The sequence below is a fragment of the Trachypithecus francoisi genome, unplaced genomic scaffold (genome assembly GCF_009764315.1).
Source record: "Trachypithecus francoisi isolate TF-2019V2 unplaced genomic scaffold, Tfra_2.0 Lachesis_group20, whole genome shotgun sequence".
Classification (NCBI taxonomy): domain Eukaryota; kingdom Metazoa; phylum Chordata; class Mammalia; order Primates; family Cercopithecidae; genus Trachypithecus; species Trachypithecus francoisi.
Window position 1 is genome coordinate 8,163,780 of NW_022681466.1, and position 16,320 is coordinate 8,180,099.

Sequence of the window (16,320 nt, forward strand, 5' to 3'; positions counted from 1 at the left end):
TAAAATCTAATTAAGTACTCTTAAATTTTTTTCTTTACAGAAAAGTCTTTTAAGTTATGTGTCACCAAGGAAATGCTCCTTCTTAGTATTACAACTGCTTATACAGGTAATGGAATTACTGTTCTTGTTTTCTCTTGCTTCATAATGACAATAATGGGTTGAAAACAATAGCCACGTTATTATTTCTCACAATTCTGTGCATTGACTGGGTTCAGTGAATGGTTCTTCTCATGGTGTCACTTGGGGTCTCTTGTGGCTGGTTTCCTTCACATGTCGCCTTCACTGTGGTCAGATGAAAGGCTGAGTATCTCTCTTTTTGTGTAGTCTCAGAGCTGCTCTCCATCACACAACCCCCTCTATAAGATCACCCTGTGACCCGGCAGGATAGCCGGACACCTTAGTTAATGGACTGATGGCTCCAAAAAAGGCAATGGGAAAGAATACCAGACTTTCTTAAAGCTCAGGCTACAGTCTAGCCCAATATCACTTCTACTGGATTCTGTTGGTGACAGCAAATCACAGGGTTGGCCCAAATTCAATGTGGAAGGATTCCGCACAAGGTTCAGAAAAACCAGGACACATGGCTCATTGGGACCAGTGGTTTTAGGGCAACACAGGGCACTACAGAAAATAACCATGAAGAAATCTGTAACTTTATATGGATTAAAATCATTTCTGGACAGGTGTAGTGGCTCATGCCTGTAATCCCAGCACTTTGGGAGGCTGAGGTGGGTAGATTGCTTGAGCCCAGGAGTTCAAGACCAGCCTGGGCAACATGGCGAAACCCCATATCTACTAAAAATACAAAAAATTAGCCAAGTGTGGTGGTGCATGCCAGTAGCCCCGGCCACTCAGGAGGCCGAGGTCAGAGGATCACCTGAGCTCAGGAAGTCAAGGTTGCATGATCTGAGATAGCACCACTATACTCCAGCCTGGGCCATGGGAGTAAGACCTCTGTCTCAAAAAATAAAAAAATAAATAAAATAAAAATGATTTCTAATGAAATAGAAGCATGTCTTAATGTGGTATGATAACAGGTGGAGTACCTGTAAGTCAAGAATGATAAGGAAATTTGTTTTCTTTTAAAAAATGCTGTAATTTGCTAATCTTTTCCCTTTATGTGCAACATGTTTTTAGGTGAAATAGAATAAACATTAAACATCTTTAACAGTTAAGGTTTTGTAGCATTAGGGAATCAAGGTCCCCTACTGATTTACTCTAATTTTTTAATCTTAGGAATTTTCTTTTCCTAGAAAAAAGGGTTTAATTAAAACATTATGGTGCTTTTAAGACACGTTGTATAGTATGTATTGGCTTTCCATTACAGTGAGAATATAATCCAGTAGGGGCCGGGCACAGTGCCTCATGTCTGTAATCCCAGCACTTTGGGAGGCTGAGGTGGGCAGATCACCTGGGGTCAGGAGTTCAAGACCAGCCTGGCCAACACGGTGAAATGCCTAAAAATAGAAAAATTACCCTGGTGTGGTGGTGCACGCCTGTAATCCCAGCTACTTGGGAGGCTGAGGCAGGGAGAATTGCTTGAACCTGGGAGGCAGAGGTTGCAGCAAGCTGAGATAGCGCCACTGCACTCCAGCCTGGGCAACAGAGTGAGACCCTCTCTCAAAAAAAAATAGGAATGTTCCTGTTTCTTTGGAAAGCTACTAACAAGGTTAATGAGCACATTAATCTTCACTATTACAAAGTTACATTAATTATCACCTCTGCCCATCTCCGCCTGCATGGAGAGTGATAGGTTTTAACATAAGGATATCTGTTCATTTGAGTTATATACTTTTATCTGAAATATATGGCAGATGCTGTCTTGTGGTATCTTAATTTTAGCTGCTATAACAAATTTCCATAGACGTGTGGCTTAAACAACAGACATTTATTTCTCACAGTTCCGGAGGACACAAACATTTAGTCCATAGCATGAAGCTAATTCCATTTCATCAGTTACATCACATCAAATTATGCTCTGCTTGGGGATTAATATTTCAGTCTTTATGAGTTTTGTTTTATGTGTTTTACTACTCAAAGTATTCTTTTGTCAGATACTACTAGATGGGAAGATAAACAAAAATGTGAATGTATAAATTACATCTTTTTTTTTTTTTTAACTGAAGGTCTGGAATTAACTTTCTTCTCTGGTGTATATGGAACCTGTATTGGTGCTATAAATAAATTTGGAGCAGAAGAGAAAAGCCTTATTGGACTTTCTGGCATTTTCATCGGCATTGGAGAAATTTTAGGTTGGTTTTTAAAAAAAGCATTAGCCTTAAAAATATCGGTTTATTATGGGTAAAATAGAAATTTTAAGTGTACCTCACCTTTGTCCTTGAATTTCTGTTTTTTTCTACTTATTTTTACCCAAACATGTATGTTTTTATTTTTCTATTATTGCTATTCTTCTTTTTTTGAGATGGAGTCTCACTCTGTTGCCTAGGCTAGAGTTGGATTGCAGTGGCGCGATCTCAGCTCACTGCAAGGTCTGCCTCCCAGGTTCACGCCATTCTCCTGCCTCAACCTCCCAAGTAGCTGGGACTACAGGCGCCTGCCACCATGCCCGGCTAATTTTGTTTTTGTATTTTAAGTAGAGACGGGGTTTCACCGTGTTAGCCAGGATGGTCTCGATCTCCTGACCTCGTGATCCGCCCTCCTCGGCCTCCCAAAGTGCTGGGATTACAGGCGTGAGCCACCGCTCCCGGCCTATTATTGCTATTCTAATATAACTAAATTGTGAAACATTTGCAAAATAATTCACAGATGGAAACCCTGTGTTAGAAAACATACAGTGTCTCCCCACTTTTCCTCTTAAAATATTTAGAATGTCTTGGAATTCCTGACTCTGATTCTCTGATTCCCTGACACCAACTGGGTGTCCAACAGCTCAGTCCTGTTCTAACACTTAACTATTCAGAGTTAGTGTCAGATTCCACAGGTTTAAGGGTTCAGTCCTACAGACAGACAGATAGACAGACAGACAGATAGTCAGACAGTCGTGGGTCCATAGGCCTCTGAGGCACATCTCTCTGACTTGGGTACAAATTTGGAGGTTCCCACAGCCTTCTTCCCCTTCAGGTTTGATAATTTCCTAGAGCAACTCACAGAACTCAGGAAAATGCTCTCCTGACTATTAGAGTTTATTATAAAGGATACAGATGAGCAGCCTGATGAGGAGGTACAAAGGGTGGGGTCTGAAAGGGTCCCTAAGTGCAGGAGCCTCTGTCTCCATGGATTTTGGGTTCACCACTCCAGAAGCTCCTCTAACCCTTTTTAGGGGGATTTATGGAGATCCTGTTACATAGGCATGATTGATTAAATCATTGGCCACATGGCCGGGTGCAGTGGCTCATTCACTTTGGGAGGCCAAGGTGGGAGGATCGCTTGAGCCCAGGAGTTCGAGACCAGCCTGGACAACATAAGGAGACCCTGTCTCTAACAACAACAACAAAAAACAATCATTGGCCATTGGTGATTGATGTAATCTCCAGCCTTCCCTCCCTGAAGGAGGAGTGAAAGGGGCCTAGAAGTTCCATTCCTCAGGGCTTGGTCTTTCTGGGAACCAGCCTCATCCTGAAGCTCTATCCTAGGCCAACCCCTCTCCCCCCAAGAGTTGCCCCCTTAGCATAAACTTCGGTATGATTGAAAGTGGCTCCTTCTGAATAACTAATGTCCCTCATGTCACTGTGGAAATTCCAGACCTTTTAGGATTTCTGTGCCAAGAGCTAGCAGCAAAGACCAAATATATATATTTTTATTATGCTCCACTAGTTACTCTTATTCAACAAAGATTTGTTCAGCACTTGCAGTATGTTGAATATTGTGTTAGATATGAGGAACTTCAGCAAAGATTTATTGTAATCTGTCATGTCAACAAAACAGACAAAAACACCTGCCCACGTAGAGCTTATATTCTACTCAGGAAGAACACAGACAATAAAAACAAGACTTTGCATGTCAGGCAGCGGTAAGCACCGTGGGTCAAGTGGACTATGGAGGGTTTGTTTGTTTTTGTTTTTTGGTCCCTGCCTTACTGCCAACACCTGGAGCAGGACAAGGTCTATATTATTGGGCATCCAATAAATGAGTTAAATGTGTTGAATGAATAATGAGAACATGGTTTCAGCAGAACTTAGTAACCAGTTGCATGGTGGGGTGAGGAGAGGTGTCTAGAATGATGACCAGGTTGATGAGAGTAACCTGGGCAGAGAAAATGCTGTAGGAGATGGGGTTTGGGGAGATCTGCTGAACGGGATTTTGAACACCTCTAATTGCCAGAGAGGCACCCAAGTAGAGAAGTGTCCAGTGGGAAATGCAGGCTGATGCTCAGGAGGGACTTGTGGGCCGGAGATTGACGTTGGGAGTTAAGGGTATGTAAATGGCGGACGAAGCTTAGCCATGGTGAGTTGGTGCAGGGTAGTCTGTCTGGTAAGTGCTTGTTTAGTGTCTGCCTGTAGACTACCTGGGAAGAAACTCACTTTCTGTAGGCTGCCTGCGTTTTTGAAAAAAATAATTTCAAATTGATAAGAAATTGCAAAAATAGGCCAGGCACAGTGCTCACGCCTGTAATCCCAGTGCTTTGGGAAGCTGAGGTGGGCAGATTGCTTGAGCTCAGGAGTTTGAGACCAACCTGGGCAACATGGCAAAACCCCATCTCTACAAAAAAAGTACAAAAATTAGCCAGGTGTCGTGGCGTATGCCTGTAGTCCCAGCTACTTGGGAGGCTGAAGTGGGAGGTGGCAGTGAGCCTAGATCACACCACTGCACTCCAGCCTGGGCGACAGAGCAAGACTTTGTCCCAAGTCAAAAAACCAAAACAAAAAAAGAAATTGCAAAAATAAGAATAGTACAAAGAACATCTGAATATCCTCTAACAGGATTCACCTATTGTTAACACTTTCCCTTATTTACTTTTTTTTTTTTTTTTTTAAGTCTCGGCTCACTGCAACCTTCGCCTCCCGGGTTCAAGCAGTTCTCCTGCCTTAGCCTCCCAAGTAGCTGGGACTACAGGCACCCCGCTACCATACCTGGATAATTTTTGTATTTGTGGTAGAGATGGGGTTTCACCATGTTGGCCAGGCTGGTCTTGATCTCCTGACCTCTTGATCCACCCACCTTGGCCTCCCAAAGTGCTGGGATTACAGGCATGAGCCACTGCACCTGGCCCTCCTGTCAGTATTTTTGAGCTTTGTTCTTAGATGTAGTTCATTTAATTGAAAACAGCATACCTTTTAAGATTTGTTGGGCAAGACTGCAGCATTACTCAGTCTAGGGCTAATTATTTCCTACTTCTAAGGGAAGGCCCTTCTGTGTGCTCCACCCAGTTCCTGTGAATCATAAGCTTTTAAGTGGCTGGTGGGCCAGACACTATACCCAGCTGAGGGCGGGGCCCTAATACCACTAATCCTCTTGGCTGGTTCTTTCCCAGGCTTCTGCTAATTTGCTCCCTTTATGTGCTGATCAGTCCTCAGCTGAAGACTCAGGGGGACTGTCTGCAGCTCTCTGGAATTCTTTTTCTGTGTCCCTCTCCTTTCTGATACAGTTGTCTGTGAACTCTAGTTACCCTCATATCTCTAGATTGACATCCCCGTCTCTTCAATCCATGGAGGCTGCTGGGCTCCGCCTGGGTTCTTTCTCCCTCTGTTGCCTACTCTTGAGAGGAACCGCCAAATATTTTCCAGAGTGGTGGTACCGGCAATGTATGAGTGATTCCGTTTTTCTGAATCCTTGCCAGCATTTGGTGTTATCACTATTTTTGATATTAGCGATTGTGATAGATGTGTAGTCATGTTTCATTGTGGTTTTACTTTCTTTAATGGGTAATGATGTTGAACATCTTTTCATGTGTTTATTTATCCTCTTTATATCTCCTTTGGTGACATGTATGTGCATATCTTTTGCCCATTTTCTAGGCAGGGTTTTTTTGTTTTGTTTTGTTTTTGCTGCTCACCTTCACTTTTTAAATTTTTTTTTTTTTTTTCCCCAGACGGAGTCTCGCTCGGTCGCCAGGCTGGAGTGCAGTGGCGCAATCTTGGCTCACTGCAATGTCCGCCTCCTGGGTTCAAGCGATTCTCCTGCCTCAGCCTCCTCAGTAGCTGGGACTACAGGCACATGCCACCACACCCAGCTAATTTTTATATTTTTAGTAGAGACAGGGTTTCACCATGTTGGTCAGGCTGGTCTTGATCTCTTAACCTCATGATCCGCCCACCTTGGCCTCACAAAGTGCTGGGATTACAGGCATGAGCCACTGCGCCAGCAACTTTTTTCATTTTTTAAATTTTTTTAATTTTTTTGAGACAGTCTCACTGTGGTGTCCAGGCTGGAGTGCAATGGCGTGATCTCGGTTCACTGCAACCTCTGCCCCCCAGGTTCAAGTGATTCTCCTGCTTCCACCTCTTAAGTAGCTGGGACTACAGGCATGAGCCACCACACCTGGCTAAGTTTTATATTTTTAGTAGAGGCAAGGTTTTACCATGTTGGCCAGGCTGGTCTTGAACTCCTGACCTCAGGTGATCTGCCCGCCTTGGCCTCCCAAAGTGCTGGAATTACAGGTGTGAGCCACCGCACCTGGCCCACTTTTTAAAATATATATACGATGTTTTCTTTATTTTTTTAAAAAAGAGTCTTGCTGTGTTGCTGAGGCTTGTTTGGAACTCCTGGCCTCAAGCAGTTCTCCCACCTTGGCCTCCCAAAATGCTGGGATTACAGGCATGAGACCCTGCACCCAGCCATCCTTCACTTTTGATATATAGGTTTGCTGGTATAGATTTCTGGGGTAGAAATCACTTAAAAATTGTAAAGGTCATGCCCCATAGTCTTCTTCCTTTCAGTTACACAGTTCTTCCCTTCTCACTGTTGAGGACTCTCCTGTCAGCTCTTGAGACATCCTTAGCTGTTCTGGCTGCTGAGTCTTTCTAGGCCTCTCCGACTCCTCTTCAGAGCTCACACATAATTCTCAGAATCCATAATGACTGCCTTTCAGTGTGATACCTTGGCTTGTTTGGCTATGATTACAACAAAAACATGGTCGTAATGACAAGTTGTGTCCTTATTTTATTTCTGTTATAAGCTACAGGTCAAAGGGGATAGCTTGCAAGGTACAATAATTCACAGAGAAGAAATACAAGAATATTCTTGGATAGAAATGCAAGTCATTTTGATTCCTTACTTTTTTGTTCTAATCGTTGATGCTTGGTCATCATTATCATTGTCTGCAAGTGCTGAGGTGTTGGATTTTTTGAAGAAATTTAACAAGTGAGAATGTTTATTCCTTGGCTCCTTGGTGGATAGCTCAGGCCTGGGTGTGTAATGTTTCAGCAATGTTAGTGACGTTTCTGCCGTCTTGACTTGTAGGTGGAAGCCTCTTCGGCCTGCTGAGCAAGAACAATCGTTTTGGTAGAAATCCAGTTGTGCTGTTGGGCATCCTGGTGCACTTTATAGCTTTTTATCTAATATTTCTCAACATGCCTGGAGATGCCCCGATTGCTCCTGTTAAAGGAACTGACAGCAGTGCTTACATCAAATCCAGGTATAGTGGCTGTCATTTCTCTAGTCACTTGAGGATGGGTGGGAGGTAAGGGATGGCTAGATATTGAAAGTGAAGCAGTTAATCCTCTTCAGAGAGCCTGGTGTCTCTCTAAGGTCATCTGTCAAGTGTTCATGGAGTCAGACTGAGTTTAAATAGGAATCCTTAGAGAATCCTAAGTTATTTTTGTAATGGTTGGTTTTAACCTTTTCCCCCACTAAATCGTTTTCTTGATCCTTGAAGGAGCACATGAGTATCTGATTTGAATTTTTTATCTCTGCTTCTTGAGCAGTGAAATATCCAGATATTAGGGCCTGGAGGAAGAACAAAGAGGAGCGACCGAAAACCTGGCACCTGAGGAGGCCATTCAGTCCTTCTAGAGCAGTTTATATAACGTTTGAGGATATTGGTTTAGCGTACTCAACTCTCAAGTTCATTGTAAATGCAGACATTTATGTCCAGCTCCACAAATCCAAGGGGAGCCCAGCCCACAAAACTATGCAAACTGAGTATATCGCATCTGAAAATCTGAAATCCAACATGCTCCAAAATCCGAAACTTTTCAAGGGCCAACATGATGCTCAAAGGGAAGTGCTTATTAGAACATTTCAGATTACAGATTTTCAGCTGGTCAGTATAATGCAGGTGTTCCAAAATCTGAAAAGAACATTTTTTTTTTTTTGAGACGGAGTCTGGCTCTGTCGCCCAGGCTGGAGTGCAGTGGCCGGATCTCAGCTCACTGCAAGCTCTGCCTCCCGGGTTCACGCCATTCTCCTGCCTCAGCCTCCCGTGTAGCTGGGACTACAGGCGCCCACCACCTCGCTCAGCTAGTTTTTTTGCATTTTTTAGTAGAGACGGGGTTTCACTGTGTTAGCCAGGATGGTCTCGATCTCCTGACCTCGTGATCCGCCCGTCTCGACCTCCCAAAGTGCTGGGATTACAGGCTTGAGCCACTGCGCCCGGCCTGAAAAGAAAATTTGAAACACTTCTGGTCTTGATAAGGGATACTCAACCTGCATTTTCTTCACAAATGGTTGAGACCAGAGTTTGTTAGAATGTAAAGGTGTGTGCATTTGAGCACAAATTCTTACCTTGTAAATTCTAGTCTTTATTTATTTTTTTTGAGACAGAGTCCCACTCTGTCTGCAAGCCTAGAATGCAAGTGTCGCGATCTCCACTCACTGCAACCTCCGCCTCCGGGGTTCAGGCAATTCTAGTGCCTCAGCCTCCCGATGTGGTGCGATCTCCGCTCACTGCAACCTCCGTCTCCGGGGTTCAAGTGATTCTCCTGCCTCAGCCTCCCGAGTAGTTGGCATTACAGGCACGTGCCATTATGCCCAGCTAATTTTTGTATTTTTAGTAGAGGTGGGATTTTGCCATGTTGGCCAGGCTGGTCTCAAACTCCTGTCCTCAAGTGATCTGCCCACCTCAGCCTCCCAAAGTGCTGGGATTCTAGGCATGAGCCACCGCGCCAGCTTTGTCTTTGTTTTTGTTTCATAGGATTTAAAACTTGCAGGTAGAATGCTTTTGTGGGTGGGTTGCTTGTATATTTTAAATGGCTCTAGCAGATATTGCTCATACTAAATTGGTTTTTATTTTCTTCAGCAAAGAAGTTGCCATTCTCTGCAGTTTTCTGTTGGGCCTTGGAGACAGCTGCTTTAATACCCAGCTGCTTAGTATCTTGGGCTTTCTGTATTCTGAAGACAGCGCCCCAGCATTTGCCATCTTCAAGTTTGTTCAGGTAACCTCTTCAGATTGCGATTGTGTTTGACGTAGGGCTCTTTCCTTTGTGTATTACCTTGTTTTCCTTGGTTATTTGTATTGTGGTTTAAATTTTTATTTCCTTTTATTTTTTTTGATAGAGTCTCTCTCTGTCACTCAAGCTGGAGTGCAGTAGCACAATCTTGACTCCCTGCATTCTCCGCCTTCCGGGTTCAAGCAATTTTCCTGCCTTAGCCTGCCAAGTAGCTGAGATTACAGGCACACACCACCATACCTAGCTAATTTTTGTGTTTTTTTTTTTTCTTTTTAGCAGAGGCAGGGTTTCACCATGTTGGTCAGGCTGGTCTCGAACTTCTGACCTCAGGTGATCCACCTGCCTTGGCCTGCCAAAGTGCTGGGGATTATATGCGTGAGCCACTGCACCTGGCCTGTTTTTTTTTTTTTTAAGACAAAGTCGGCCGGGCACCACAGCCCACGTCTGTAATCCCAGCACTTTGGGAGGCCAAGGCGGGCAGATCACAAGGTCACAAGATTGAGACCATCCTGGCTAATATGGTGAAACCCCATCTCTACTAAAAATACAAAAAAAATTAGCCGGGCATGGTAGCACATGCCTGTAGTCCCAGCTACTCGAATGGCTGAGGCAGGAGAATGGTGTGAACCCAGGGGGTGGAGCTTGCAGTGAGCTGAGATCGAGCCACTGCACTTCAGCCTGGACAACAGAGCGAGACTCCGTCTCAGAAAAAAAAGACAGTCTCACTCTGTAGTCCAGACTGGAGTGCAGTGGCACGATCTTGGCTCAGTGCAATCTCTGCCTCCCAAGTAGCTAGGATTACAGGCATGCACTACCACGTTCAGCTAAGTTTTTATATTTTTAGTAGAGATGAAGTTTCGCCATTTTGGCCAGGCTGGTCGTAAACTACTGGCCTCAAGTGATCTGCCCACTTGGGCCCTGCAAAGTCCTAGGATTATAAACATGAGCCACTGCCCCGGCTAGATTGTGTTTCTTATTTTATTTTATTTTTTTGTTTCTTCTTTTTTTTTTCTTTTTTTTGCTTTTGTCTTGTGTTTTTTAAACAAAAGTTGGGGACATCCTTTAAAAGGATTTTTGAATAGAATTAGGAAGCAATGAGCAGTAAGATTTTTTTGTATAACAGATTTTACATTCTGGTCTCTATGGCTCTGATCAGAGATTTCCTTCCTTAGATACCAGAATTCTATTCATTCGTAATACAGACAAGTGTATTTCTTACTCTGTACATTCTTGTTACTCCAATTTTCCACAAAATGCTGTTTTTGTTTCATTTTATTTTATTTTATAGAGATGGGGTCTTGCCATGTTGTGCAGGCTGGTCTTGAACTTCCGGGCTCAAGCATTTCTCCCACCTTGGCCTCCCAAAGTGTTGGGTGGCATGAACCACCACACCTGGCCAAATGCTATTTTAAATACCAGGGATTGTAGCAGGAATTTATGGTGCGTGTTTGTGAGTCAGTGACTGAGGAAGTCATACCTAGATGCAGAAAGAATAGAAAGCACTGCCAGTTCCAGGTGTCTTGGGGCCGGATAGGAGTGGGGCTAGGGGCTAATTGTGGCTCAGTGTGGCCCCCGGTGTGCCCGTTGTGATTTGTTTTGTTTGTTCTTAGTCTATTTGCGCAGCCGTGGCATTTTTCTACAGCAACTACCTTCTCCTTCACTGGCAACTCCTGGTCATGGTGATATTTGGGTTTTTTGGAACAATTTCATTCTTCACTGTGGAATGGGAAGCTGCCGCCTTTGTAGCCCGCAGCTCTGACTACCGAAGTATCTGATCTGGTGTCCGTGAGGGGACACGTGTGACCTCAGAAACACAACTGGACACAGAGCTTGGTGGAAGAAGTCGCCTTTGATCTTCACTATATATTGGGTGATGTTCAGTATGGAAAATCAAGGGATTAAGACTGTTAAATCAGCCAGAGTTGGTGTTCAAGTTTACAGATATGAGTTATTTAAAGCAAGTGGAATAAGGGAAAGCTGTTCTGTCAACTGTAATTGTTCAAAGATGTTGTTTTTCATTTCATCTATCTCAATTCTTATAATCATGTTATAGAATGTAAATGTTTTCTTCTCCCTCCTGCTTGTGTTGGAAGATCCTGCCTTGATTTAGAATACTAGGCCGTATGTCATATAAATATTTTTTCTGGCTATGGAGTATGTTTTGCTATGTAATAATGGGAAGCATATGTCACTCCCAATATGTGTTGGGGAATGACATTTAAATAAATAGCAAAGCTGGGTGTGGTGGTGCACACCTATACTCCCAGCTGCTGGGGAGGCTGAGACAGAAGGATCACTTCAGCCCAGGAGTTTGAAGCTGAGACAGAAGGATCACTTCAGCCCAGCAGTTTGAGGCTGCAGTGAGCTATGGTCACACCACTGCACTCCAGGCTGGGCAACAGAGTGAGACCCTGTCTTGAAAATAATAATAGGCCGGGTGCAGGAGCTCATGCATATAATCCCAACACTTTGGGAGGCTGAGGTGGGTGGATCACCTTTGGTTAGGAGTTTGAGATCAGCCTGGCCAACATGGTGAAATCTCATCTCTACTAAAAATACAAAAATTTTTTGGGTTTGGTGGTGCATGCCTATAATCCTAGCTACTAGGAAGGATGAGGCAAGATAATTCGCTTGAACCTGGGAGGCAGAAGTTGCAGTGAGCTGAGATCGTGCCATTGCACTCCAGCCTGGGTGACAAGAGCGAAACTCCATCTCAAAAGAAAAGAAAAGAATAATAATGATAATTTTTTTAAATAATGAAAAACAAATAAGATGCTGAAATGAAATCTTGATTTTGAAAATATGTCTTCCTCTGTAAATGTTTTGATTGATAAGTTTTCTTACCTGGTAGCTCATAGCAAGGAGTGGCCAATTAAGTATTATGAAATAAGGTAAAAATTGTCTTAAGTCTTTTTTAAAATTTTTATTTATTTATTTATTTATTTAGAGACAGAGTCTCACTCTGTTTGCCCAGGCTAGAGTGCAGTGGCGCAATCTCAGCTCACTGCAACCTCTGCCTCCCGGGTTCAAGCAATTACGCTTCAGCCTCCCAGCTAGCTGGGATTACAGGTATGTGCCACCACACCTGGCTAATTTTTGTATTTTTAGTAGAGATGGGGTTTCACCATGTTGGCCAGGCTGGTCTTGAACTCCTGACCTCACGATCCACCTGCCTTAGCCTCCCAAAGTGCTGGGATTACAGGGGTGAGCCATCATGCCCGGTCCTTTAAGTCTTAAGAACAGGAATCTAACATCTGTAACAACAAAAACATTGAAAAAGACAAACGTATTTACTGGGGGAGGACTTTTACTAGCAATTTTCCTGGAAAGATGCAATGCAGAAACCCCCAAACAAACCTGGGGTGAGATCTGAGCTGTGTCATCAGGGCAACGTCACGCCATCATTTATGTGTCCCCCTCGATCAGTGCCAGTCTATCATCTTGTGTGCGGGAATGGAGCATAACTATTTGGGGAGATGTTGAAATGGAAGTGTTAGCTTCCCTCCATAAGAGTTCACTTAATTTTTTTTTTTAATTGAAATCAAATCCAGAAACCATAAAAATGTCCCATTTTAAAGTGTACATTCACAAGGTTGCATAACCACCACAATGATCTAATTCCAGGACATTTTATCACCCCAAAAAGCAGTCACTGCCTGTCAGCAGTCATTCTTTCTCATCTGGCATGGCAACCATGAATCTACTTTCTGTCTCTATAGATTTGCCTATTCTGAACATTTCATGTAAATGAGAGAGCTCAGTTTTTTGTTTTTTTGTTTTTTCAAAATCTTAGTAGAGACAGAGTCTCCCTATGTTGCTCAGGCTGGTCTTGAACTCCTGAGCTTAAGCAATCCTCTCACCATGGCCTCCCAGAGGGCTGGGGGGATTATAAGCAAGAGCCACTGTGCCTAGCAAGAGCTTACTTTTTTTTATTGTGTTTTTGGTTGGGGTGTGTGTGTGTGTGTGTGTGTGTGTGTGTGTGTGTGAGTGTTTGTTTTTTGAGACAGTGTCTCTGTCGTCTAGGCTAGAGTGCAGTGGTGCAGTCTCGACTCACTGCAGCCTCTGCCTCCCAGGTTCGATTCTCCTGCCTCAGCCTCCTGAGTATCTGGGATTACAGGCATGCGCCACCACACCTGGCTAATTTTTGTATTTTTAGTAGAGACGGGGTTTCACCATGTTGGTCAGGCTGGTCTCAAACTCCTGACCTCAAAATCCACCTGCCTCAGCCTCCCAAAGTGCTGGGATTACAGGCGTGAGCCACTGCACCCGGTGGTTCCAGATTTTGAAATTCTGGTTTTCCTTTTTGAAGTTGATATAACCTCCATTGGCTTAGTCGATCCTATATAAATAATTTACAAATGCCCTTTTAGACTTAAAAGTAGTGATTTATTGTCTCTTTAAGCACATTATTTATCAAGGTGTATTAGTTTTCTAATGTGCCATAACAAATTACCCCAAAACGTAGCCACTTAAAATAACACATCTATTTCATCACAGTTTCTGTGGGTCGGGAATCTGGGCATGGCTGAACTGAGTCCTGCTGCAGTGTCCCTCCAGGCTGCAGTGAAGGTGTGTTCCAGGCTTCGCTGGGGGAGGGCCTGCTTCTCTACTCACTCATGTAGTTGTTGCAGGAGTCAGTTCCTCACAGGCTGTCAGGGTCTTGGTTGCTTATGGCTATTGGCTAAAGACTGCCCTCTGCCCTTCGTCTTGCTACGGAGTAGTCTTCAGGGCAGCCCACAACATGGCAGCTGTCTCCATCAAAGGACACAAGCAAGGACAGCCGGAGAGAGCGGAGCAAGACAAGAGCTGCAGTTTCTCATAACTTCATCACTGCTGTACTCTGTTAGGTGCCAGTCACTAGTTCCAGCCCATCCTCAGGGGAGGGCATTGGTGGGGAGCATCTTACAAGGCTGCCCACCTTGCCACCTGTCACAATGAGGCTTACATGGAAGGTGACAACTGGGTCCTGTATTCCCAAGCCCTGCATTCTCCAGGCCCTTGTTCTGTTTGCTCATAATGGATCTGTACAATTCTGCTGGCAGAAGGAGGTGAAGCCACCTCTGTTAATGACACTGAGAATTTTAATCTGAGGAAGCCATGGCATCTTGTCACCCCTAGGATTCCTGGTGATTACTGTCAACAGGGAAAGGAAATGGAGTGAAGTGCTGTATGCAGTATGGCAGGAACCCAACTTTTCCTATGTTGCCTCCTACTTGCTTTGTGCTGTAGTATTCATTTTCAGTTTTGTACTCACTTTTTTGTTAGAGACAGCATCTCACTTTGTTGCCCAGGCTGAATCACAGTGGCAGAATCATGGCTCACTGCAGTTTCGACCTCCTGGGCTCAAGCAATACTCCTGCCTTAGCCTCCCAAGTAGCTAGGACCACAGGCATGTACCACCATGCCTGGACAATTTTTTTTATTTTTTTTGTAAAGACAGTGTCTTATTATCTTGCCCAGGCTGGCCTCGAAATCCTGGGCTCCAGTGATCCTCCTGCCTCGGCCTTCCAAAGTGCTGGGATTACAGGAATGAGCTACTATGCTCCCCCCCCCCCCCCCCCCCGCCTGTGGGGAGTTTGTTTTGCTTTTATTCATTCTTTTTTTTTTGAGACGGAGTTTCACTCTTGTTGCCCAGACTGGAATGCAATGGCGCAAGCTCAGCTCACTGCAACCTCTGCCTCCCAGGTTCAAGCGATTCTCCTGCCTCAACTTCCCAAGTAGCTGGGATGACAAGCATGTGCCACCACGCCCAGCTAATTCTGTATTATTAGTAGAGATGGAGTTTCTCCATGTTGGTCAGGCTGGTCTTGAACTCCTGACCTCAGGTGATCCGCCCACTTTGGCCTCCCAGAGTGCTGGAATTACAGGCTTGAGCCACCGCGCCCAGCCTTTTTTTTTTTTTTTTTTTTTTTGAGACAGAGTCTCGCTCTGTTGTCCAGACTGGAGTGCAGTGGTATGAACTCGGCTCACTGCAACCTCCACATCCCGGGTTCAAGCAATTCTCCTGCCTCAGCCTTCCAAGTAGCTGGGACTACAGGTGCACACCACCATGCCCAGCTAATTTTTGTATTTTTTAGTAGAGACGGGGCTTCACCATGTTGGCCAGGCTGATTTTGAACTCTTGACCTCATGATTCTCCCACCTCAGCTTCCCAAAGTGCTGTGATTACAGGCGTGAGCCACCGCGCCCGGCTGCTTTTATTCAGTTCTTGTGTCTATAGTTTTGATCTTAGTTTACTCTTTAGATGACTGTATAACATTAAGGTCATCTTTTAAATTCTTTGCATTACTTGAGTTAAAAGATGAAATGTGGGGCCAGGCACGGTGGCTCACACCTGTAATCATAGCACTTTGGGAGGCCAAGGCGGGCAGATCACAAGGTCAAGAGTTCGAGACCAGCCTGGCCAACATGGTGAAACCCCATCTCTACTAAGAATACAAAAATTAGCCACGTGGTGGCAGGCGCCTGTAATCCCAGCTACTCGGGAAGCTGAGGCAGGAGAATTGCTTGAACCCAGGAGGTGGAGGTTGCAGTGAGCCAAGATCACGCCACTGCATTCCAGCTCAAAAAAAATTTTAAAAAGATGAAATGTGACAATGAAATAGTTTAATTTTTATGCTTGTCTTATATATGCTGTTCAAAACTTTTGTCTTCATGCTTGTAGCTAAGTAAATGCCGTAGCTGTTTGTGTGTGTGGGTGCCCTGCTCTTTTATTGCAAGTTTCATATTGGCTGTGTGCTTGTTTGTGTGTGTGGATGTCCTGCTCTTTTATTGCAAGTTTCGTATTGTCTATATTTAGATTTGGCTTAGACCTTGAGCAACGTTTATTGAACCACAGGTGTTTTTCTCTGTGAGTATGAAAACATTCCCCCCTCTCCTCCCCAGTTTACCCATACCCCAACTTGAAGGCCTTTAAACCTGGGCTTAGGCTGCCCACACAGAGGATTTCTTTCCTCTAGGAGTTTTTGTTGGTTGGTTGGTTTGTTGTTTGTTGACTTATAGTAAGTCCCTTGGGAGTCTTTTGTTTTTTGAG

General features: G+C 44.2%; 1 protein-coding gene across 7 annotated transcripts in view; it reads left to right on the forward strand.

Moving 5' to 3' along the window:
• MFSD11 (major facilitator superfamily domain containing 11) overlaps positions 1 to 11,527 on the forward strand; it is a 40,922-nt gene extending 29,395 nt beyond the window's left edge. For 3 of the 7 annotated variants that reach the window (XM_033182305.1, XM_033182306.1, XM_033182307.1), the window contains exons 10-14: positions 41 to 106; positions 2,127 to 2,252; positions 7,360 to 7,534; positions 9,137 to 9,272; positions 10,898 to 11,527. In XM_033182305.1, coding sequence (XP_033038196.1) covers positions 41 to 106; positions 2,127 to 2,252; positions 7,360 to 7,534; positions 9,137 to 9,272; positions 10,898 to 11,062 — 668 coding nt within the window. In that variant the 3' untranslated portion in view covers positions 11,063 to 11,527. Of the gene's footprint in view, positions 1 to 40; positions 107 to 2,126; positions 2,253 to 3,774; positions 3,971 to 7,359; positions 7,535 to 7,823; positions 8,181 to 9,136; positions 9,273 to 10,897 lie in introns of those variants that run through there. The other 4 variants (XR_004430481.1, XM_033182309.1, XM_033182308.1 and 1 more) reach the window with 4 other exon arrangements.
• Positions 11,528 to 16,320: the final 4,793 nt, after the last annotated feature.